This window comes from Engystomops pustulosus, chromosome 3, assembly GCF_040894005.1.
Source record: "Engystomops pustulosus chromosome 3, aEngPut4.maternal, whole genome shotgun sequence".
In the NCBI taxonomy this organism is placed as follows: Eukaryota; Metazoa; Chordata; class Amphibia; order Anura; family Leptodactylidae; genus Engystomops; species Engystomops pustulosus.
This window is the reverse complement of record NC_092413.1, coordinates 55,771,489-55,796,378: the sequence shown is the minus strand read 5'-3', so window position 1 is coordinate 55,796,378 and position 24,890 is coordinate 55,771,489. Positions and strand designations below refer to the sequence as shown.

The 24,890-nt window shown below is 38.6% G+C and overlaps 1 protein-coding gene across 4 annotated transcripts in view; it reads left to right on the top strand.

Moving 5' to 3' along the window:
• The window catches only part of LTBP1 (latent transforming growth factor beta binding protein 1), a 257,405-nt gene that overhangs the window by 188,072 nt on the left and 44,443 nt on the right, over positions 1-24,890 (top strand). For all 4 annotated transcript variants that reach the window (XM_072140841.1, XM_072140839.1, XM_072140838.1 and 1 more), the window contains 12 exons: positions 2,573-2,740; positions 10,697-10,888; positions 11,819-11,841; positions 12,245-12,317; positions 13,325-13,423; positions 14,266-14,391; positions 14,684-14,809; positions 16,865-16,987; positions 17,443-17,562; positions 19,269-19,394; positions 19,866-19,988; positions 24,513-24,635. In XM_072140841.1, the coding sequence (XP_071996942.1) occupies positions 2,573-2,740; positions 10,697-10,888; positions 11,819-11,841; positions 12,245-12,317; positions 13,325-13,423; positions 14,266-14,391; positions 14,684-14,809; positions 16,865-16,987; positions 17,443-17,562; positions 19,269-19,394; positions 19,866-19,988; positions 24,513-24,635 (1,422 nt within the window). The remainder of the gene's footprint in view (positions 1-2,572; positions 2,741-10,696; positions 10,889-11,818; positions 11,842-12,244; positions 12,318-13,324; positions 13,424-14,265; positions 14,392-14,683; positions 14,810-16,864; positions 16,988-17,442; positions 17,563-19,268; positions 19,395-19,865; positions 19,989-24,512; positions 24,636-24,890) is intronic.

Here is a 24,890-nt window from a genome sequence, read left to right as displayed (position 1 = left end):
CTTTGTTTCAGCTCATGGCTTTTTCAGACCACTATAGTCAGGTTCTGAATCATGGACTGTGTAGGATACCATTTCACAGACAGACCACAGTGCAGTTGATGGGACTCTGTGAACTATTATATATATATATATATATATATATATATATATATATATATATATATATATATATATATAAGCAATATATTATATAAGGAGTCCCTTCTTTGCCACAGAATGACAGTGCTGAACTTTAAGTAGGGACTGCTTTTATCATATATTACAATATTATGCATGTACATGAAACAGGCTACTGCACAGTCTGTGATTCATGGACAAATCACAGCTATGTGATTAGCCCTAATCCTTACCCCTGATTTAGTTGATCAGTAGTTTTACCTTTAGAGCAGCAGCAGTGGCCCGCATTTATCAAAAACAGTGAAAACTGCACTATGTGCAGTTTGCCTGTGTAGTGTGCAGGGGGCGCCAGACTCATTATTTGTGTTGCATGTTCTTCATGAATCTGGCAAACCCTTCACTTCCCCGACAGAGTGCACCAACTTTGTTTTAGTGCACTTTTAACAAAGGGCATGCAACACAATTCTGTTGGACACTGCATGATAAATTTGGACTGTGTCCTGGAACACCCCTTTCAGTGTAGGATTTTGTCATGTTGAGTATAGTGCAGTAACAGACACTTTATAAATACCTGTGCAAGCTGTTTGTACTGAAAAGATCGTGCAAAGTCCAACTAAAAACTGGTGCTGGGGTTTTAATAAATGTGGGCCAATGTGTCTACCTCTAAGGTAGCTGACTGCTATTGAATAAGAGTTGGCTTCAGATATATGTGTCACTAAAGTATCACTAAAGCATAATTGGATTTTTTTTTCAAATGTAGAAAGTATTTTCCCTTCTCTGCCCAAAATGTTGAACCAAGGTAAACCTAGAGAGGTTTAGAATAACACAACAAAAACAAAAAAGGAGACCTAGAAAAAATATTTACTTTTTTATAATAGTAAAGCCGCATTTAAGCATATTTTATAGGTGCACTAAGACCATATGTTTATTTAGTCTTTTTTTTTATTTCCACAAGAAGTTGGAGCGGTGAGATGCCTTTTACAATGTAATAAGGCCAGACAGGCTTCAGCCACACTTTTCTGTTTCATGAAGTGAGACTGGCAGCGTTCCTTTGCCCTTTCTCCTGTAGCCCTATGCCAAGCGGATCACTGACTGACCATGAGCAGAATTATGTGCTGTAGACTCCCTTCGCCTTCCTGGACAATATTTTAAATAGTTTCCTGAGAAATGATCTGGCAGAAGAGAGCCAAGGTAAAATATTACCACATAACAGGCAGCTTGTATCATGCCAATAAACAAGCAGGGAGAACTATGTCATTTATTTTCCTATCTCCAAATAAATGATTATGACATAGAAGACATTTTCTTCTACTGAGAACTGGCCTTCCTCCACCAGTAAAAGACTCCTACTGACTAGCATCAAAACAAACTCATTTGGACTTCTGCAGTAATTTTTATAATTTGTTTACTTGGAGAATAGCGAGGTACTTTCCAATCTGGAAAAAAATGTCTCATCACACTCAGACGGTTTTACTTATTTATGGAAGCTATTGGTAAAATGTCATAAACCATTCCCTCAACCTGACATAATATAATAGTACAATAAGCACCTCTGGTAGCTGATATACTATCACCGTAAGAAGATTGTCTTGAACAATCCTCAATCTAGACTCAATGGCATTAGCGCAAGATTTCAGGAAAGCTGACCAGGCAGGAAGGTCTTCCAAAGTAGAAGGGGTGTTCTGAGACAGAGACAGTTTATCTAAGTAACCACTAAGTATTAAGTTACAGCCTGTCACAGCCTGTCTGTCAGTCAGTCGGCGTCACAGCCTGTCTGTCAGTCAGTCGGCGTCACAGCCTGTCTGTCAGTCAGTCGCCGTCACAGCCTGTCTGTCAGTCAGTCGCCGTCACAGCCTGTCTGTCAGTCAGTCGCCGTCACAGCCTGTCTGTCAGTCAGTCGCCGTCACAGCCTGTCTGTCAGTCAGTCGCCGTCACAGACTGTCTGTCAGTCAGTCCCTGTCACAGACTGTCTGTCAGTCAGTCGCCGTCACAGCCTGTCTGTCAGTCAGTCGCCGTTACAGCCTGTCTGTCAGTCAGTCCCTGTCAAGCCTGTCTGTCAGTCAGTCCCTGTCACAGCCTGTCTGTCAGTCAGTCCCTGTCACAGCCTGTCTGTCAGTCAGTCCCTGTCACAGAGTGACTGTTTGTCTCAGACACTCTCTCTCTCTCCAGAGACTGTCTGTCTCTTATGTGCATATTCTTTTTCCAAAATGTTCAGCATAGCATGCATGGCCTCTATGACTCTGAACACCTCTAAATGTAGATTCGTTTGGAGATATATTTCCTTCCTGGCCTTTGTATTTAAATAGAAGGACATTCTTTATTTTATCATAAACTGCTTTGAGCACATCACTGTCTGGATTATGATATCACTAACTTTGATCTAGGATAAGATACATTTTTAGTGTTTCAGTTTGAGGTTGTATATATTTGTGCTTATTTTTCTCTTTTTTTTCAGCTGGAAATCTTTTAATATCTGAGGAAAAAGGTCCATGTTACCGACTAGTCAGTACTGGGAAGCAATGCATGCATCCACTGTCCGTGCAGCTCACCAGGCAGCTCTGCTGTTGCAGTGTCGGCAAAGCCTGGGGACCCAGCTGTGAAAAGTGCCCCGTACTCGGAACACGTGAGTGTCATTCATGCTATATCCTTGTCAGTCTCATTATCAGCTTCTAAAGATGTGGTCTCCAGAGCTATTGCTGATGGGTATTGGAGCTTCACTGGAGATTAAGTGATATAATATTTTACAATGATGAAGTCAGGATATATTTACTATGATAACTTGCTGATCAATTGAAGCCAATTACTCAGGAACCCAACGTTTATGGGAAAATGGGATGGCTACATGTGTGAAAAGAGCAGCAAGTCAAGCAGGGATATTGCTACTGTATTTGTCTCATTTGGGCAGCTGAAAGAACGTTTAATACAACATTCACCTATCTCAGCTGCAGAAAATGAACTATTCCAGCTAAAACAAACATTTCAGGTGATTTTTTTTTTCATGCAAAACGATGATCAAATCATCAATCTACTGTATCTACATTTCCTCTATATATCTGAATGGCGCTTTCAACTGATGCTGACAGTGTATCAGAGTACCCAACATGAAAATAGTAATGTTTCCCTATGGGTGGTGTAGTATAACAAGCAGACGGCTACTGTATAGTTGACCTGTCAGTTCCTATATATATTCCAAGGAGTGCCGTACATAATGGTGTCATATATAGTTAGCAACATATGGTTACAGCAGACCTACAGACATTTATTATGCATTCAGCAACCAAAATGTGCATCATATTTTCCGAATGGAATTAACTTCTAATAAAGGTAGTCTCAATGAATAAGCTCTACAGGACCCTTCTGATTTCTACTCCTGGATAAGTTGCACTCAAATGGTTTGAATTTCACTTTCTGCGATTTGACTAAAAGTTTAATTGTCTATAAGGTCAAAATGTAAAGTACTCTATTACTAAAGGGCAATTATGGTGTCAGGATTTCAAGTATATAGTATCAGAGTAAATCTAATGTGAACACTATGTAGAGTGGTAGATTTACACAGAGGAACAATACAGTATTATAACCTGTAGTTATAATGTCAGATCCAGAAATCTGTAGCAGTACAGTGAATGAAACACCATTATTATCCACAATCCTATTAGAATATCAGAATCACATCATCTTTACATTATATGTTACACTTATATTGTGGTTTATCATCCCTCCAAATATTAGCTTCAAGTATGGGCCATAAATTTGCACAAAATTGGGCGTTCACAGAACAGGGTGAACGCCCAATTTTATGCAAATTGATATAAGCCTGAATTGTTTGGAGGCTTTTCCTTTGTCTTATTGTAGACAATTCCAAAAAAAGTTTTTTGTAATTACTGGTAGAGTAGCTTCACTTGTGTGATTACATTCTTAATGTTTCGCTATGAACATAAGGTACATCTATACTGTAAAGAATTTGTGCCACTACAAAAATCTGGGGCACATTTTTAAAACTGGAAAACTTTGTTTTCAACCATTCAGCAAAGCTCACATTTTATCAGTTAAAAAGTCAGTTTAAGGACATCTACCACCAGGATGAAGGATTGTAAACCAAGAACAATGAGATACTGGTGTGTGCCCGCTCTGGCAGGATCTGCTCTTCTTTTTGCCTCTTATGTCCTGATTTTTACAAAAAAGTTTTTTTAGACTATACAAATGAGCCCAAGGACATCCGAGCTCTATAGGTGTTAATGGAGCCTGGAGACACTCAGGCTCATTTGCGTATTTTTTAAAGCACGGCTTAAAATTGCCCATAATTGGTGAAGCTAATATTTGTGAGGTACGATAATATAATATAAAGATGATGTGATTATGATGTAAGTGCGCTTGGTTTACAATCCTTGATCCTATATTTTACCATTCAGTGCATATCATGCATTAAGAACACCCATAATGCATCATAATGCACAGTATGACTTATAGAGGACTTTACACCTTTTCTGTTAACTACAGGTCTTTTCATCCCTTAAAGGGGTATTCCCATTTCAGCAAATAAATATTATTGTTTGTATAATGAATAATTATACAATTTTCTAATATCCCTTCACTGATTTCTAGATCTCTGCTTTCTGTCCTTCTATAGAAAGCTTCTATGTTTATTCCATGTAGACAGAAATCTGACCATGGTCACACAGGTGCACAACTCGTTATATCACACAGCTCTGATTACTCTCTATGATACTAATGAGCCCAGCACCTGTGTGACCACGGTCAGATTTCTGTCCACTGGAAGTAAACATTTTCTATCAAAGGACAACAGGCAGAGATCTAGAATACATTAAAGAATTGATACAGAAAGTATATTGGAAAATATTGGAACATTAATTTGCCAAAACAAGAATACCCCTTTACTAGTCAACACTCCACTGATTCCTTGCTATTTGGCTCTCTATCGCAAAATGGGTAGTCTTATGCATGAACAGACAACCTGTCACCACCCATCTGACTATAGAGAGATGAAAATATTGTCACTCAGGAATACTGAAGACTGGCAATATCATTGCAGCTACAGCAGAATCCGTGAAACTATTCCTTTACAAGGATGAAAAGGGTTTTAGTTGACAGAGGTGGTGAAAGGTCCTCTTTAAATTAAAGGTGTTTTCCAAGGTTCTTTATTTCTAGAAGCTAAGCCACACCTGCTGTGAATGGAATTGAAGTGAGTGCAGCTAAGCAGCAATACCATAGACAACTTGTGGATATGTGTCTTGTGAAAAAGCAGCAATTGTGTTCCAATATTTTTGGGCTAGAGATAAATCACCTTTGGAAATTTTTGTCTTTCTGCCAGTTATGTGTTATATTATAGTTGTATAAATGTATCAATTTCATTTAAATTGAAAGCTGATCATCTCATGAACCACGTATCTAGATGTGTTTAGTTCCAAGGGATGTATATTTGGAGATTCTAAGAGGCTTTATAGGGACTTGGAGTAACTGAATAAACATGATACATGATGGACCACTGGAGTTGTACTTGGATCTCTACAGCTTGTCTCTTCTACAGGAAAGGATGAGGCAACTAAAATAAATTCCCAGCTCATTACTAGTGGTAATGCTTCAGTGGTTTTCTCCAAATATTTAGCTTTATTATAAATAATTGTCTAAGGGTCGTCTACTATATCCTTTTGGTTATTCAAGCTGTTATGACGCATGACTTCAGAGCTTCTGTTTTCCATAAAAGAGCACTGACAGCCTTTCAGTGCATCTTTCAGCAGATGAACATTATCCCAGCAGTTTTCTATGGGCAGTGACGTGTTTAGAATAGCTGTTTTGTGTGTTTAGTGTGTGAAGAATAAGCTGTATATATCTCAGCTATACATTAAACTTGATAAGTCAAAGTTTTCCTTCTGCTTGTCAGTGTCATGGACCCCAGTGAGAAGAATTACATGATATTTATGTTTGCATAGCTTGCGCTTATTGGACCACTCAGGTGAAAAAACGCAGTACTTGATGCTCCTTAGCTGCAGTTAGTTCTACAGGTTTATACAATAAAGATTTGTCATGTCATTCTACTGCCCAGATGGGTTCAATTCATCATTGATCCAGGAGACAAATATTGATGGTGATTTCACTAAGCATACTGATTTCTGACATTGGGGAACAAATTAGGATTTCCGGCAATACAATCCGGAGAACTATAGCAATCCATCATAACCTGCATGCCTTCAAACTTGTATTTTGCCTTATACCATGTGTTCATGGCTATTTGGTGCTCTCTGTGTTAGATCAATATTTTTGAAGGCCTCCTATTTCATCTCACAGCCTTCAAACACATTGACTAGGTAATAAATTGGTTGTATGGTTGGTGACATATGTTTGACCTGTGTAAGGCAATTTATGCAGGGTAAAGTTGAAAAAAACATAATTGTTTGATTGATGGGGTTCAACTCTTAAGACCTGTGCCGATCATGAAGGCCTGGAGCTTCCATGTCTGAATGTGAAGGCTACAGCATGTACCCCATTCATCTTCAAGGGCTGCCAAAGAGAAGTCCACTGTAGTGCTTTGTATTTGTAGCAGCCTCATTAGAGTTTTGGACAGGCAGAGCAACAATGAAATGTGGGACTCAGGACCTCCATTCTCTGCATTGGTGTCAGTTTGACCCTCCTCAATCAGCCACTTCTTCCCTTATCATGTGGACAGGGACCAAAGATAAATGTACAAATCTTAAGTGTGCTTTTTTTGTCCTTGTCATCTTAATGTGCAAACTTAATGCACAGTATATAATTTGGGTATTATGGTTAGAGATGGGCGAATTTATCAAAATTTGTTTAGACTCGGTTTGCCGAATTTTCAGAGAAAATTCGAATCACGGCATGTGACGTAACAGTATGTCACATGCCTGTTGCGGGTGCATGGAGAGGTCTGACGTGCTGAGCCATAGCTGGTAAGTCTTTGCTGCATATTCCAACAAAGGCTTACCAGTAACACCAGCGATCGGTGCTAGCAACGATCACGGGTGTCAAACCACACATCAACGCCGCCAAAGCTGCCGGCGGCTTAAAAAAGATGGCGGCGCCCATGAGACGTAACTGGGGAGTAGCGATCCGTCGCCATGACAGCCTCTGGTCTTCCGAAGACCAGAGGCTGCCTCGGTTTAACCCCTTCATTACAATGTGTGATCAGCACATTGTAATGAATGAGGGAACTCCCTATATACTGCCATACCGTAGTATGGCAGTATATGATAGGATCGATCAGATAACCTAGGGTTAAAGTACGCTAGGGAGCCTGAAAAATAGTAAAAATAATTTTAAAAAAGTTTAAAAAAAATATAATGAAAAAACCTAAAAATTCAAATCACCCCCCTTTCCCTAGAACTGATATAAAAATAAATAAATAGTTAAAATAATAAACACATTAGCTATCGCTGCGTCAGAAAATGCCCGATCTATCAAAATATAATAATGGTTTTTCACTGCGTTTAACCCCGTAATGGAAAATAGCGCCCAAAGTCGAAAATGGCACTTTTTTATCATTTAGAAGAATATAAAAAATTAAATAAAAAGTGATCAAAAGGTTGCACAGTCTTTAAAATGATAGCAATGAAAACCTTATCAAAACTTACAAAAAATTACACCACCCACAGCTCTGTACACCAACGTCTAAAAAAGTTATTAGCGCCATGGAAGGTGAATATGGCAAAATATATATATATTTTTTTTTTCGTACTGGAGGTTTTAATTTTTGTAAATGTATGAAAACATTATACAACCTGGTATCCCTACCACCATACAGTGAGGAACACTACCGCCATACAGTGAGGAACACTACCGCCATACAGTGAGGAACACTACCGCCATACAGTGAGGAACACTACCGCCATACAGTGAGGAACACTACCGCCATACAATGAGGAACACTACCCCCATACAGTGAGGAACACTACCGCCATACAGTGAGGAACACTACCGCCATACAGTGAGGAACACTACCGCCATACAAGTGAGGAACATTACCGCCATACAGTGAGGGACACTACCGCCGTACAGTGAGGGACACTACCGCCGTACAGTGAGGGACACTACCGCCACACAGTGAGGGACACTACCGCCACACAGTGAGGGACACTACCGCCACACAGTGAGGAACACTACCCCCATACAGTGAGGAACACTACCCCCATAGAGTGACGAACACTACCCCCATACAGTGAGGAACACTACCACCATACAGTGAGGAACACTACCACCATACAGTGAATAATACAGCCATACAGTGAGGGACACTACCGCCATACAGTGAGGGACACTACCCCCATACAGTGAGGTACCCTAATGCCATACAGTGAGGAATACTACCTCCACACAGTGAGGAACACTACCCCCATAGAGTGAAGAACACTACCACCATACGGCGAGAAACATTACCCCCATACAGTGAGGAACATTACCCCCATACAGTGAGGAACACTACCACCATACAGTGAGGAACACTACCACCATACAGTGAGGAACACTACCACCATACAGTGAGGAACACTACCACCATACAGTGAGGGACACTACCCCCATACAGTGAAGGACTCTACCCCCATACAGTGAGGAACAGTACCCCCATACAGTGAGGAACAGTACCCCCATACAGTGAGGAACAGTACCCCCATACAGTGAGGGACACTACCCCCATACAGTGAGGGACACTACCGCCATACAGTGAGGGACACTACCGCCATACAGTGAGGGACACTACCGCCATACAGTGAGGGACACTACCGCCATACAGTGAGGGACACTACCCCCATACAGTGAGGGACACTACCCCCTTACAGTGAGGGACACTACCCCCTTACAGTGAGGGACACTACCCCGTTACAGTGAGGGACACTACCCCCATACAGTGAGGAACACTACCCCCTTACAGTGAGGGACACTACCCCCATACAGTGAGGAAGACTACCTCCATACAGTGAGGAACACTACCCCCATACAGTGAGGAACACTACCCCCTTACAGTGAGGGACACTACCCCCATACAGAGAGGAACACTACCCCCTTACAGTGAGGGACACTACCCCCATACAGTGAGGAACACTACCCCCTTACAGTGAGGGACACTACCCCCTTACAGTGAGGGCCACTAGCTCCATACAGTAAGGAACACTACCCCCATACAGTGAGGAACACTACCCCCTTACAGTGAGGGACACTACCCCCATACAGAGAGGAACATTACCGCCATGTTCCTTTCTTCTTCCCAGAGTTCTCTGCCCGATGTAACGTTGTGCTTGCGGCCATTTTCTTAATAAAGTGGGGGGGGAGATTTTTTTCAAAAAATCGAAATTTGATCCCACGAATCACTGTAAACTTTGGATTTATGGTGAATTTAGAATCGTAAGAATCGATTCGCCCATGTCAAACTATGATACACCTCGGTCAAGGGCACAGCAGAAAGTTTCTGACTGGGTTTGGTTATAGCCTATTCATATTTTCAATGCATAGCTAAAGCCTCACATTGTAAATGTATAAAAACATTATAAAACCTGGTATCCCTACCACCAAATTTGGTATCCCTACCACCATACAGTCAGGAATACTACTTCCATACAGTGAGGAACACTACCGCCATACAGTAAGGAACACTACAGCCATACAATGAGGAACACTACCGCCATACAATGAGGAACACTACCCCCATACAGTGAGGAACACTACCCCCCTACAGTGAGGAACACTACTGCCATACAGTGAGGAACACTACCACCATACAGTGAGGAAAACTACCACCATACAGTGAATAACACTACCACCATACAAGTGAGGAACATTACCGCCATACAGTGAGGGACACTACCGCCATACAGTGAGGGACACTACCGCCACACAGTGAGGGACACTACCGCCACACAGTGAGGGACACTACCGCCACACAGTGAGGGACACTACCGCCACACAGTGAGGGACACTACCGCCACACAGTGAGGAACACTACCGCCATACAGTGAGGAACACTACCGCCATATAGTGAATAATACAGCCATACAGTGAGGGACACTACCGCCATACAGTGAGGGACACTACCCCCATACAGTGAGGAACACTACCCCCATACAGTGAGGAACAGTACCCCCATACAGTGAGAAACACTACCCCCATACAGTGTCAAACTATGATACACCTCGGTCAAGGGCACAGCAGAAAGTTTCTGACTGGGTTTGGTTATAGCCTATTCATATTTTCAATGCATAGCTAAAGCCTCACATTTTTAAGGTTACTCCCTTTCAGCAAAATTAAGATTCACATATTTTTTCACATTTCTTTAGTGTTTTTGTAATATAAAGTATAATAGAGTTTAGTGGCCTGAACAGACATATGTTTAACTGCAGGGAAGAAACCTGAGGGGGGCGCAGAGAGTGTGGTCCCCAAGGCTTAGGGGGCCCATAAGGTGTCCTATATAAAAAGACTAGTACTAGAAGTCATAGATTAGAGTGGGGGGCCTGGCACCGAGTTTTCACTGGAGCCCATCAGCTTCAAGTTACGCCACAGTTTAATTGTATACCAGAAACAATACATAAACATCTGCCTGTTTTCTTCTCTATAGCGGCCTTCAAGCAAATCTGTCCAGGTGGTATGGGCTACACAGTTCCTGTACTCAGAGGTCCACATCCTCCTAGAACCTATACTGTGCCGCCTCCAATTAAGACCACACTTCAACCAATCATAACAAGGGAAGATCCCATAGAAGCTCTGTCTGTGTCCCAAGGAAATGAAGCTGATCTGAATGGAAAAGATGGTATGTGAACTATTGTAGAAATGTACACTTTCATTTCACTTTGACATTGCATGCCTGATATGTTTGTACATTAATTGAATAAGCATCTATATATGTTGTATATGGTATAGAAGCTGCATTGTGATATTGCACAGAAAGACCCTTATAATTCATTAGGGCAAAATTTTTGTTCTCCAAAATGTAAATCACTTTATTTCTATGGGAACATTACTTAAAGGAGTTTTCTGGTGGAAAAAAAACTTCTTTCAAAGAATAATAATCATCTCTGCTTCTCTACCTCTGCTTCCTAGTCCTGTCTGTAACCACGTCTAACAGTTTCTTGTGTATTGAGATGGGTTCCTGAAGGGCAAATCTATGGCATGGGAACATTTTCTGTGGGCATGTGGGCTGTTGTCCCAGCATGAGTTCACCAGAGAGGTATCAAGGCATCTTCCCGCAGGCCTGGGAAGGCCAGGACATATCGCTCTGTGTGGTTGACTGGATGGGAAAAAGTGGGTTTTCTGTTTGTCACTATGGTAGGGGATCCCAGTAAACATCAAAACAACTGCTGAGTATTATTAAAGTGAGAAATATACTTTTTTATAAAGCTCGGTCCCTTTACATAAAGTTTTTAACTACCAGAAAACCTCTCTATTGTGAGTCCAAAACCGTTTGGTCTCTGCCACAGTCCTCAAATTCACTACAGCAGGGTCCAGTGTTTAGCCTATACATAAAAATTGTGGAGCCTGAAATCTACAACAATTATTAATATTTTTAAACTCTTAGCCAAACTCAGTTTCTGATGCAGGTATCTTTCTCCCACAAATGTGCCAAGTATGTTTAAACGTGACACATCTAATATTTTGCTGAATGTATTTATCACTGATCTTACATCCTTGTGGTAATATCAATCTGTAATATTGTATACCTTTCTTTTTGTTATATTTTTAGATGCTACTGCAGCTACAGATCGGGTAACGTTCATTTTTTTATCTTACTTTACTTTTACTCTTCTTTATGTGCATGTTGACTTTACATATGTATTGAAATTGAGCTTCAGGGCTCTATGTCCATTTAGATGTTTATGTATTCATCATTAGGGGTCATCAATCTTTAGAACTTCAACTTTGAATCTACAATTTCCAGCAAGTACATTTACTCTGCTGATATCAAAATGCCCATACAAAAGAATGAATCTTGCAGGGAGTTGGAGTTTTGGGCACCAAAAGTAGCCAACGCCCTGATTTATAATATATGTTTATATCTCTTCTAAAGTTAACAGCTGGTAAAATTGACAGGGTTGGTTAAACTATTAGTGCTAATCCCTATATTGTATCTTTTATCACAAGTATTTTGTCTCCATTTGTTGTTCTTTAGGACTTTGATGATCGAGGACAGCTTCAAGTGTCACCTGGAATTTCCACAATAAATCTAGATCCCCAGTTTCCAGGTACAAAAATATATTGACTTATAGAACTACAAGTGTTATAGGTGATATCTCAGTACATTCTGCTCGAATTATAAATATATTTTCTACATGCATGCTGATGTCTCTTGGCTTATGGGTGCAAAGTACATCTTTTTCTGGGTATGGTTGTCAGTTTGAGCTTTGGATTTACATAGGGGTTAAAGAACAATTGTTACAGCCTGCATAAACATACTAATAGCTTCACGAAGGGCTGAATTTTGTGTAGCAACTGCAACACATGTCCATGAGATGTGAATGATATGGCAACAAGCCCATGAAGTCACAATACAATTGACCAACACAAAATAGTGGAGAACAATCCAGGTAAATTATTAGAGAAAGAATGAATAAAGAAGAAATGGAAAACCCACATAAGAAGCATATTACACTGAAGATAAAACAATTATACTTAATTTCAAAGATGGTGTTTCATGGATGAAGAAACCTCCATAACTACAATCCTATTGATCAGACATCACATATGTTTATTATTACTATTTATTGGAGATATATATATATACAGGCAGTCCCCAAGTTATGTACAAGATCTGTTCTGGAGGTTTGTTCTTAAGTTGGATTTATATGTAATTCGGAACAGTATACTTTATTATTGTAACCCAAGCCAAATTTTTTTGGTCTCTGACAATTGGGTTTTAAAAATGTAGGATTGTCATAAGAACCAGGATTAACAATAAAGCTTAATTGCAGACCTTTGATAACTGTTAGAGCTGTTTATTGTAGGCTAAGGCTAAAGTACAGTAAATTACCAACTTGCGTATGTAACTAGGGGTCATCTGTAAGTTGGGTGTTCTTAAGTAGGGGACCATAGTTATATCGTTGCTTGTAGTAATAATTTTTGTTTTTCAGTGGCAATAATATGTACAGTGGTAAAGAATTACTATATCTGAACTCAAATTGAAGTTTAAATATAGTGATTTTTGATAAATGTGGGCCAGTATGTTCTAAAGAGTATATTTTTTCTATTTTAGTTGTTGTGGAAAAATCATCTCCTCCTGTACCTGTAGAGATAGCCCCTGATGTTTCCAAGTCAAGTGAAAGTCAAGTTATTGCCCCAACACAAGTTACAGGTATTGCAAAAACTTCAAATTTGTGGACATCCATGATTTGCTCTATACTTAAAAATATAGAAATAGGAACAATAATCTATAGGATGTTCTCGCCTTGCACTTTTATTTTAGGTCAATTTTCATGATTGGTTGGGGTCTGTTGGTGCCTTTTTTAGTACATATTTGTTGTTTAAAAATCATTAAATAAGAACTCCTGTTTGACTACAGTCAGCATATGCCAACTTGTAACAACATGCATAGCTTTCAGCCATATAATACACTAAGGCACAAATCAATTAATGCATTATCTTCTCATATGTGTGATTTTAGGACACAACTTTAGCAAGGTGATTATCATATGAACCTCTATTATTAGCAGAAGGTCTTTTTCTTTTTTCGGTTCAGATTTTATTAATAAGAAGAAAGTCAAAGATCTTCAACAAAGATCTTCTAGTAAAACGCTAGCATTTATGATAATTACAGGGCACGAAGTCCTAATAAAACCCCCCCATACTGTATATAGAAATCATTCTCCGTCACCTGAAATCCATTACTTCCTTCTGTTGATAAATGTCAGGTACAACTGGTTTTACAGATGTAGAGACTTAAAGGGGTTTCCAGTGCATACAAATAAACAGCAGCATTACATAACAGAATGGCACACGCTACACCCTCATCCCTCGCTGCACCAGTACACACCCTACCTGATTTCTTGCTATAAGAAATATAAAATTCAGTCTCTGCTTGAGTTTTTAATTTTTCATATAATTTCTATCCTACACATTGAAGCACTGATGAAAATGAGAGCACTAGTAATAATATCATATCAACTGTTATCAATAATTTCTCCTGTATTTTGTTAGAAGTCAACGAATGTATAGTGGACCCTGATATATGTGGAGAAGGTTTCTGTGTCAACCTGCCAGTTGGGTACCTGTGTGTTTGCCATGAAGGCTACAAGAGGAATGAAAATCAGACTAAATGTATAGGTAAGGTCCTCTTCTAATATTTTCCAAATGTCCAGTGGTCAATAGACATTTTACTCTAAACATGAAAAATATGTTTTGCCTCATTTATATTATAGTTAATTATATCAATGACATATATTACCATAATTATATCAATTATTACAACTCAGTGACCAGAATGTAAAAAGCCATATTTTATAGGATGCCCAAAATACTACATTCTTCTTCTTAGATCATGGTTTATACACATAAGAACACACAGAATGAATTTTATTAAATATTAATGAGTTTTCTTTCTTTTACATTCTGATAGATATAAATGAGTGTGCAGAAGATCGCAGTCTCTGCTCAAATGGCCGTTGTGAGAATACAGATGGCAGCTATCTGTGTGTATGTTCAGCAGGATATATGGCTAATCCCCAGGGAAAGGCCTGTGTGGGTATGTAGCATTAGTATAAAACAGATTTTGCGGATGTGACTGGTGTTTCCAAGCGTCCATGTTGTATTTCTACAATGCCATATGATTTGGTGTATTGAACTTTGTCTCACATTTAAGACTTATGGTCTTTTTTTCAGCCAAAGGTCCTGTTCACGGATGCTGAAACATAAAAACAAAATAATGCTGTGGCCCCTCTCCACTTTCCATTCATGTCTATTTATTCCATATTTGTGATAAAATACCCATGAAACAGATTTGAATTTGCGACACAGAATATACACAGCAGAGCATTGGTCATTTCTATGTATTAAATTATTTTGAGAACTTATCCTAAAGAATTAAAATAATCAGGCTGACAACTCTAGTTCCAACCTATAAGAAAGACTGCAGTGGAGAGAAAATGGAAATCCAGCGACGGCCAAGGAAACCTTTCACCAGGAGACCCATTTTTAGCCCTCCTAGGCACTAGGCACTTGGGAGTGGCTGTAAAGGAGCAGTTCCCCCCACCACCACCCTTGGGAAACCGCTCCTCCATGTGTCCTTTTCAAATAAATTCATAACTCGCTAAGTCAAGTGATGGGTGTTTTCATATATTGCTCCTTTACAGCCACTCCTAGGTGCCTAGTACCTAGTCACATAGCACATGGTATTGAAAGGTACTATATAACATTTTTTCTTTCTGTAAAACCCATTTTTTATATACAAAAACTCTTTGGCAGTGTATGTATTATTCTGTGTGGGGACTGGGGGAGTGCTAAAAATGGGTCTTCTGGTGACAGGTTTCCTTTAAGAACACACTTTATTAAAAGAAAAATTAAAAAGGCAGTCATGGTGCCATGAGAAAAACTATAGAGAACTGACACGTTTCAAATCTGACTGATGGTGTTCGTGTTAAAAAGGCCAGTTGCGCTCTTGACCCTCCCCGGAAGTCAGTGTCATCGTAGAAATAAATCAATATACATACATTAAATTGTTATGATGATTGAGACCTTGTGGTATATAAGAAAGACTCCATAAATATTCATCACCCCAGCATGCTACTTATCCAAGTGGGATTGTACTGGTTGTTCAGTAGACATTTCTTCAGGATCCCCCTTTTCCTCATCATTACGAAAAAATCAAGGTCTCTTCAAAATTCTGAAATGAGGCTGCTGTCAAAAAAAAGTCACACCACTAATTTTCTGACTGAAATTCATGACTCTGCTTATATAATTGCCCTTTCTATTACTCTGGTTTCCTGCCAAGCTGTGATAAATCTACCTGGTAAATAGGCATAGCTTACAGTGGCTACGAGGCTCTTTGGGGGACTGCTTCCCAAGGTATATTGCTGCAACTTCAACCATAAGGGGAAACTCGTGAAAAGAGATTTCTGCTGCATTCTCTCAGTTCAATAGAATCTGTATTAATTCTTATGAAATGAGCTCCCCCTGGTGGTGGCATGTAGGCAGACCCTTTTATTTTATATGTGGAATTTATTCATGCATTTGTACTAGTTCTCTAGTTTATATCCATACAAAATTGTGGTGGCTATAATGATCACCATAGCAAGAAGTCTTTGGATAAGGTGTCATGTGAAGTCTTTTTGTAAAAATTCCTGACTTCATAAAAACATTATGGTTGGAGCTCCTGCTGCCAAACAAAATATGCAAAGAATTCTGTTGATATAGTTAGTGTCTTTAAAGAAATCAATGTGTTTTGGTTTTCCCGTGATTATGTGTAGCTTTTAGGTTTCAGAAAAAAAAAACATCAATTCAGAGGGAAACTCTGTATGATACTTCACTAGCCAAGAAGAAAGGGGCTCTCCTTATGTTGTTTTATCTAGCCACAACTGGCAATGCATAGTCAGTTCAGAGCTCCAGGTGCCATATAGTGGAGCAACCAGCCAAGTCCCAGGAAAGCCAGCCACATGCACTCACTACAGGACGCTGTATTTATTCATAAATCCAAATAATGGACAGTTTGGATTTACTGTTTTTTTTAATTTGTGTAAAACATTTTATTAATTATATATTTATTGTAAATGAGATTTCAGGGTTTTGTACATTTTTGCTGCAGATGTGAATGAGTGCTTGAGACCTGATGTGTGTCTAGATGGGCTATGTATCAACACTGTTGGGTCCTTCCGTTGTCACTACTGTGAGACTGGTTTCCGCATGAACAGAAGAGGACAGTGCGAAGGTAAGCAGCATAATGATAAAAAGTGCGTTGTTTTCTTATCTACGGCAATGTTGGGTGAAGATGATTATATGGACATTACAGATTACATCACTGTACCATGTAACACCTTTTCAGTAAGTTTCAAATCTGTGTGTATGTAAAAAAATATTTTCCTTGAAAAAATATATTAAAATGTAAATTTGCTCGCTTAATAATTATATTTTCTTATGATGATACAATTCACTTCCTTTGCCGTAACTTTAATAGATTTAGAAAGATAGATGAGAGAAGTCTTTCAAACTTGGCCTTTATTGGGAGATTATAGACAGATGGTGACTGATTTTGGCTTCTACTTGCATTTTTTGATGAATTTCCCTGCAGTCTTCTTCCACAAATTATACAGTTTTAATAATACCAATACATTTTTGAAGTTATAGTTATTATTATTTTCATTATGTATGTGGATATTTCTTCAGATATTGATGAATGCTTAGTTCCAACCACATGTCCAGAGGACAGATGTGTGAATAGTCCTGGCTCGTTCACATGTGTGCCTTGTCCTGATGGATACAGAGGATCTTATGGACGATGTTATGGTAAGTTTTCTGTGGAGGAGCCAGGGAATTTTAGAAACCAGCAGAACTATAGCATGTTACTGAAAAGTTCTTATTAATCAAATCATTAGACCAGTAGCACTTTCCTACAATGGCGCATGACCTAATCTGTAATAATTAAAGGAGGGGTCTTTTATATTTTTGAAAAATAGGAACACTATACATTAAAATGGACAAAAACAAGAACATCTTCACATCATTTTTGTTTGGTGCAGTAGTATAGTTAAAAATGAGAAATATATAAGGGAATAAAACATTTCTCAGATTATCATGTATTCAAATTATATAGATTCAATGAAAAGTGCCATGTGAAGTGGGGAGAATTGGAACTTTTTTTGTATCCCTATGTGTGCTATGTTATAGCAATAAATTTAAGAGTCACCATCCCGAGAGCCTGAGAGTGGTATTCTCATCTAGGCATCCACATTTAAAGAGGACCTGTCACCTGTAAAAACGGCACTAGGAGCTGCTTACTTAGGTAAGCTGCTCTAGTGCTACAATAGACGCAGCAGTGTTACACTGCTAGCGTTATGGGAATCCTCAGACATTGCCGCCATGAACATCTAGAAATGCTGGACCGTTCTCAAATCGCTGCCTCTTTCCCTTACCGCCCTGCCCACTCCATAGGCCGGCGGTGACTGCCGAGCATCCTAATCCCATCCCCTCATGAATACGCCGGAACGCCTTGAGAGCAATCCAGCGTTTCTAGTGTACATCACGGAAGTGTCTTTTAGCGTAATCAGAGGTTTCTGGAGGTGTCTGTTGTAGCATTAGGAGCTGCTTACTTTACTTTACTTTAGTAAGAAGCTCTTAGTGCTGTTTTTACAGGTGACAGGTCCTCTTTAATTTAATCTGTCATATATACACTTTTCAACTGCATGTTGTTAAAAAATATATGTCTATGTTAAGATAATTTCCCATAAATGATTTCCCTTAGAAACAAGAAAGCTGTTCTTGGATATGACCACCTCTGCAATCTGGAAGCAGTGGCCAGACATACACTATTGAGGAGCCTGACCACCTGGATCCAGCGTTCATTACCACAGGAGGGCTGTAAAACATGCAGTAACTCCTGGACAGTTTATATGCAGAAACTTTTTGTTTCTTTGTGTAGTCGCTGTAGCAGAGGTGGTCATATCCAAGTGCAGCTATGTTTTTCCAATGAACGACATGGCTACATTTATGAGAAATTATCTTTACACATGTATATTTTTTAATAACATCTGATTGAAGTATGGCATGTATATGGCATATTAATTCAGTTAAATTTTAAATGGGCAGATAAAAATACACTTTTAATCATCGAGAAAGGGGTATTCTAATATTTGTGTTAGTTAAATCTGCAATAGCCTATAAATCGTTATATCGAGCAATAAACACTCATCATTGCAATTTTCACTTGTTTTTCTGTTATTGTAAAGATATGTGACCTACATGATTAAATATTGTCTTGTGCTTTAATAAAGCCAGAAAATACAACCACCATTGGCTTTCCTTGATGAGCATTTCAGAAAAATATGAAAATTGAAAGCAGATTTTGTTTCCAATGTAGACTGAAAGCAAATTGGCTGGCATTGTGCCTGACTGTCTAATGAAAGGGACGTTCCTACATGTCTGCACATTTGTACCTTATGTTTTTTTTTAAAGTTTTTTCTTTTACAGACCTTTTTTTTTTCTTTAATATGTAGACATCAATGAATGCCAAGAAGACACATTGTTGTGTGCCAATGGTGACTGCTCCAATTTGGAAGGATCATACATGTGCACATGTCGAGCAGGATTTGAGTCAACCTCTGACAGCAAACAGTGCATTGGTAATTAGATGTTCCACTGCCACATTATATTCCTTTTATTTTTTGGATGCTGATATAGTTTTGGATTTGAAGAGAATCTGGTAGAAGGCTATTGACCAATGGTTTCATCTGGTTCCATTTCTGAATTTCAGACTTTTGTAACCTTTCTGGTGTCAAAGCACATTTGTCTTGTACTTTAAGATTGCATCATAGTTTCCCTACAGGCAAATTTAGACACTAAGATCAGGTCATGATCACATGTGTTTTTTGGAACGTTTTCATTGTAGTGAAAACTTTTCTGCGTTTTGTAACAAAAACAAGAAGGATTAGTGATTGGGGGAAAAAAATCTAATACATTTTTTGCTAGAAGTAAAAGATTTGCTGTGTTCAGGTTTAACATTCTGCCTAGATAAATATGCTTAGATTGTGGATTTGGCATGATACATTAATATACTACTTATAAATACATATTTTCTAATTTATCATTTACAGATATTGATGAATGTAAGCTTGGTAATTTATGTCTAAATGGCAAGTGTCAAAACATTGAAGGCTCCTTTTTGTGTTCCTGCAACCAAGGATATCAATTAAGCCCAGCAAGGGACAGATGTGATGGTATGTTTATTCTACCTGTTCTGAATATGATAACACTGGGTATATCTAGTCTTATTCTAAAGACTCTTGAAAAAGTATAGGGCCATGGACAATGTAAGATTAACACAGGAGGTTTAGGGAATGCTGTAAGAGCAATTATAACCAAGATTAAAATTCCAGGGAGGATCAAGCACAGGGGTGTAACTACAGTGATAGTAGCAGCTATCGGGCCCGCAGTGTCAGGGGCCCTGTCATCAGACCTGACAATAAAGAATGGAGGTTGTGCACCATTATATACATATTATGTTGCACATTGTACAATATAATATTTATATAACATGCTGTATATCATGCATGTATCCTGTATATGTGTGTACCTGTGATGTGTATATGCTGTATGTGTGTATATATGCTGTACATCTGGTTATGGAACTGTATGTGTATATGTGATGTGTAGATGTGTGTGTATGTGTGTGCGAGTGTATAAATGTCTGTGTATGAGTGAAGAACTGTATGTTTATGTATACAAATGTGTATATGAGTGAAATATGTATATTTTAAAGTGGGAAAAGGGGCCTCATTCTGGAGTGTGCAATGGGACCCTGCCTTGATCACGCAATTTGTTTTCCTAACAGTTAATCATGCTGTATAAACAATTTTCAAAGCCAGTATTAATGTACTTTAATTTCTCATCAAACTAAGGGCTCATTCACACGCCCGTCTGTGGGGCTGTATATGCGGCCGCCTATACGTCCCCATAGACGGCAATGGCGGCCCCGTGGCGTTCTGCGCTGTACTCAGGGAAAAGGTAGAGGGTGCTCTATCTTTTCACAAGTGTGCGGCAGTGCACCGCTGTTTTCTATGGAGGGGGGAAGCGGTTCCATAATCTCACTGCTTTTACAGTAAAGAATTCCTGTCTATGGTGATTGTCCATTGTAAATGGCCATTGCTAAATTTATAGGTTATTGAAGGGGCTTTCCAAGAATTTTAAGAAAAAACCCTTAGAGCCCATTTGGCTCTGTGTTTTCATGATGCTGCAATTTCTCCTGCTTCCACTACTGATCGTGGGAGCAGGACTTGTTAATGAAAGAGTTGAGCAGACCTACTGAGCCTAATCAAATTGTGTACAGCTCTGCCTCTGACATATTCCCTCACAGGGGTCATTTTCCACTGTGACTGAGGCTCTTATAGATGCTCCAGGTACAGTGGAAAACTTAAAAGGAAAAGAGATAATGTAAAAAAAAAATAGGGTCTTTTATGAACCCATGTGTGACATAAAACGTAAAAAAAACGAACACATAAAATATTAATAAATAAATAGAAAGGTACATGAATTTTTCCCTGTAAAATAAAAATTATCCTTGGCTATACTTTAAAAACTATTGCTATAGACACCTCATTCTTTTCAGAATATACATATTATATATCAAAACCATATGAAGTGAATAAATTGATAATGCTCATTTTGAGTTAATTTGAAAATGAAAATTTTTACAATATATATATATATATATATATATATATATATATATTATATACATATATATATATATACTTTACATTGCAAAAAAGTATTTTTCCAATTTTTTGTGACTTTAAACACACCCCGAAGAAATCGAAAAATGAAAAAAACAAACCTTTTTTGTTGATTTTTATCTATAATATATCTATTTTTCAATGTATGTCACATACACTGGCTAGGATATAATAGCTAGAACTTTAGGGACCCTTCATAGTAGGGTCGCCTACTTAAAGACACCAACTTACAGACGACCCCTAGTTACAGACGGACCTCTCTGCCCACTATGACCTCTGGTGAAGCTCACTGGATGCTTTACTTTACTACCAGTCTGCAATGATCAGCTGTAAAGTGTCTTATTGATAATCCTTGTTCCCATTACAGCAAAAAAATGTGAAAATCCATTTGTCACTAGAACAAAAATATTTTGTCTGGAGCTACAATTATAAACTAAACAGTTCTGACTTACATACAAATTCAACTTAAGAACAAACCCAAAGAACTTATACTGTATGTAACTGCAAGATCAAACAGGTTAAGGTGCAATAGCTTTCTGATACGTAGTGCTACATTAATATATCCTTCATGATTGGTCCTATGAACTCGTTTTGTACTTGTTGGCTTGCCCTGCCTATTTATTTGTAATGGAGCCCCGATTTTCTATATTTTAAATCTTTGTGTGTCCTTGTAAATGTCACAATAAAGATGATGTATTATTTTCTATAAAATAGTAGCTATGGTATGTGGCTCAGTTTGTTGACTAGGTTAGCTTTTGGTTTATTCTGAGCTGTTTCCACTGTACATGCAAGTGGATTATTATTTGGTTGGACTGTTGTAACAATTTTGTCTTATTTTATTTCAGTTGTGTTTAATGGGAATAGGTTTTTCTAGTAGAAGAAACATTTTGTTGTGTCTGTATCCTGAGGGCATTAAAATGTCAAATACAGGAATAGTTAATTTTAAAGGATGATTGTGATTCTAAGGACCAAATATTAAAGAGGACCTGTCACCCAAATTTTCAGCACCAGGAGCTGGTTACTAAAGTAAGCAGCTCCTAGTGCTTGAACAAACGCCGCAGTGTTAGAGTGATAGCGTTACCGGAAACCTCTGGTAACACTATCTAATACTGCGGCAGGGTACAGTGTAATTGTCGGACAGCTCATGAGGGGGCGGGGTTGGGCGTAGCTAGGGGCTGTGACTGCCGGCCTATGGAGCGAGCGGTCCGATGATTACACTGTACCCTGCTGCAGTGTTAGATATCGCTACCGGACGTTTCCGGTAACGCTATCACTCTAACACTGCAGCGTTTGTTCAAGCATTAGTTTGCTTACTTTAGTATGCAGCTAATAGTGGCTAAAATTTTGGTGACAGGTCCTCTTTAAAACAGATTATGGTAGGTTAACGTGAGATGGTACTTTCACTTCTATAAATATAGTTTGATTTTACATAAAGATGTGACTGTACAAGTTAAATTTTACAAGTCTGGGATTAAAATTAACTTTTTTTTTAAGAAACTAAGCTGCAGATGACCCCTAGTTACAAACTTTATTTAAAGAAACGAAGCTCCAGAGAAAACAAGTTACAAAAACTGGTGCTAAAAAACTAAATTGGTGCTCTGTGTAAAAAAAAAGTATATTATTATTAAATGTACTTTAATTAAATGTACTTTAAATGAATTTCACACTAATAGTCTGTATATTCAAGATCTGACACTTACCCACTATTTAAGGGAGTTTGGGGACTCTGGCTCATGTAACATCAATCCACTGATCTTAAAGGGGTTTCCCCAATGAAAGAAAGTTCTCAAATGTTATTCCCCTGGTGATATTAACACAATAAAGATCATTTTAACCCCCTTACTTTGCAATTTAGTCAGTTTTATTGCTGTTCCTCTCACACAGTGACGGTCATTTTAAATAAGATTATCAAGGTTCAGGGTTTATATGCACTTTTATTTAGCTTCTGAATATTTTTCTATTGTGTCTGACACATAAAAAAGGAGAAATGAGACTGATTAAAGTCATGAGATGGATAAAAAAAACACAATGACACACTCCAGCACTGCTATCTCACCTGTATAGAACACAGTCAACCTCCCTCCACTCTGATCAGGGCCTCAACTTGCACACTGGTGCTGGAACAGGAAGTGCCTGTGTCTGTAGTGTTCTCTCTGCCTCCTACCCCTCCCCCTTCTCCTGCAACACAAGCTAGAGGAATCTGCCAACCATGGTCCGGAGTTTACAGTCGATTCCAGGGACAACCATATTGTAAACAACAGAACTGATAGAGACAGGTTGGAATTATATCTGTAAAATGTTGTATTTTTGTTAATGACATTGAATTAGAGAATGTGTTATCATGTTATTCCGAGTTATTCTTAAGAATCTTGTTTTTGTAGGAATATCCCTTTAAGAGAGTGTTAACATATCATCCATAGTAAGACTGTTATTGTATGTCAGTAGTGTTTTTTTTATAACCAATCACTTCATTTTTGTCTTTTATAAGATGGTATAAGTCGTTTAATATTTGTATGTATTAATGGATCCTCCCATTGCCCCCCTACCCTTGGTTATTATTGTTTGCTATCCCAGCAAGGGGCATCCTATTTTAAGGCTTCTGTCTTAAGAACATAATAAACTTGTTTTAAAACTGATATTCTGCTTATTAGTCAAGCACCATTACAGATATTGCTGTGACATACTGGCTGTGGCACCCACTGTGTTCCCTGTGAAATTCTAGCTGCTACAAATCTTTCATTTTCTCTCAAAACATCCACAACCTCTGAAAAAATGTGTCTGGGGCACATCCTCTAAAGAAAATAAATTCTTGTGTTGTTAATATCAGTCAAAAAGTATCACTAGACTAATAGCAGCTTCTTCGTACCAGCATTGGACATATTTGGTGGAATTTACTTGGGGATCTAAAGATCTACAAGGGACACCATATCAACTATGTAACAACAATATCCAAACAAAATATCCAAAAATGTATTTTAATAATTTGCTCTTTTGTGCTCTTCAATGCAGATATTGATGAATGTCAAGATACAAGCTTATGTGGCCATGGTCTGTGCAGGAATACTAGAGGGTCTTTCACATGTATATGCAATGACGGCTACAAGTTATCAGCTTCTGGGGACCAATGTGAAGGTATAATTAAGATTTGTTGTTTATTAGCGCTGATGCTTCCCCAAGACATATTAACTGTTAACATGTGCCTGTTCTAAGTAAACAGGTATAAACATTTATTAAACATGCACTTTGGGCCAGGTCGATCCTGCATGTGTAATGGGGGGGGGGGGGGGGGGCTGGAGAGATTGCTGCATTCGTTTGATAGCTAAGACTTACCACCTATGAAGAGGGCTCAGCCCGTGAGCCCACTCCATGCACCGGGATCTGACGCAT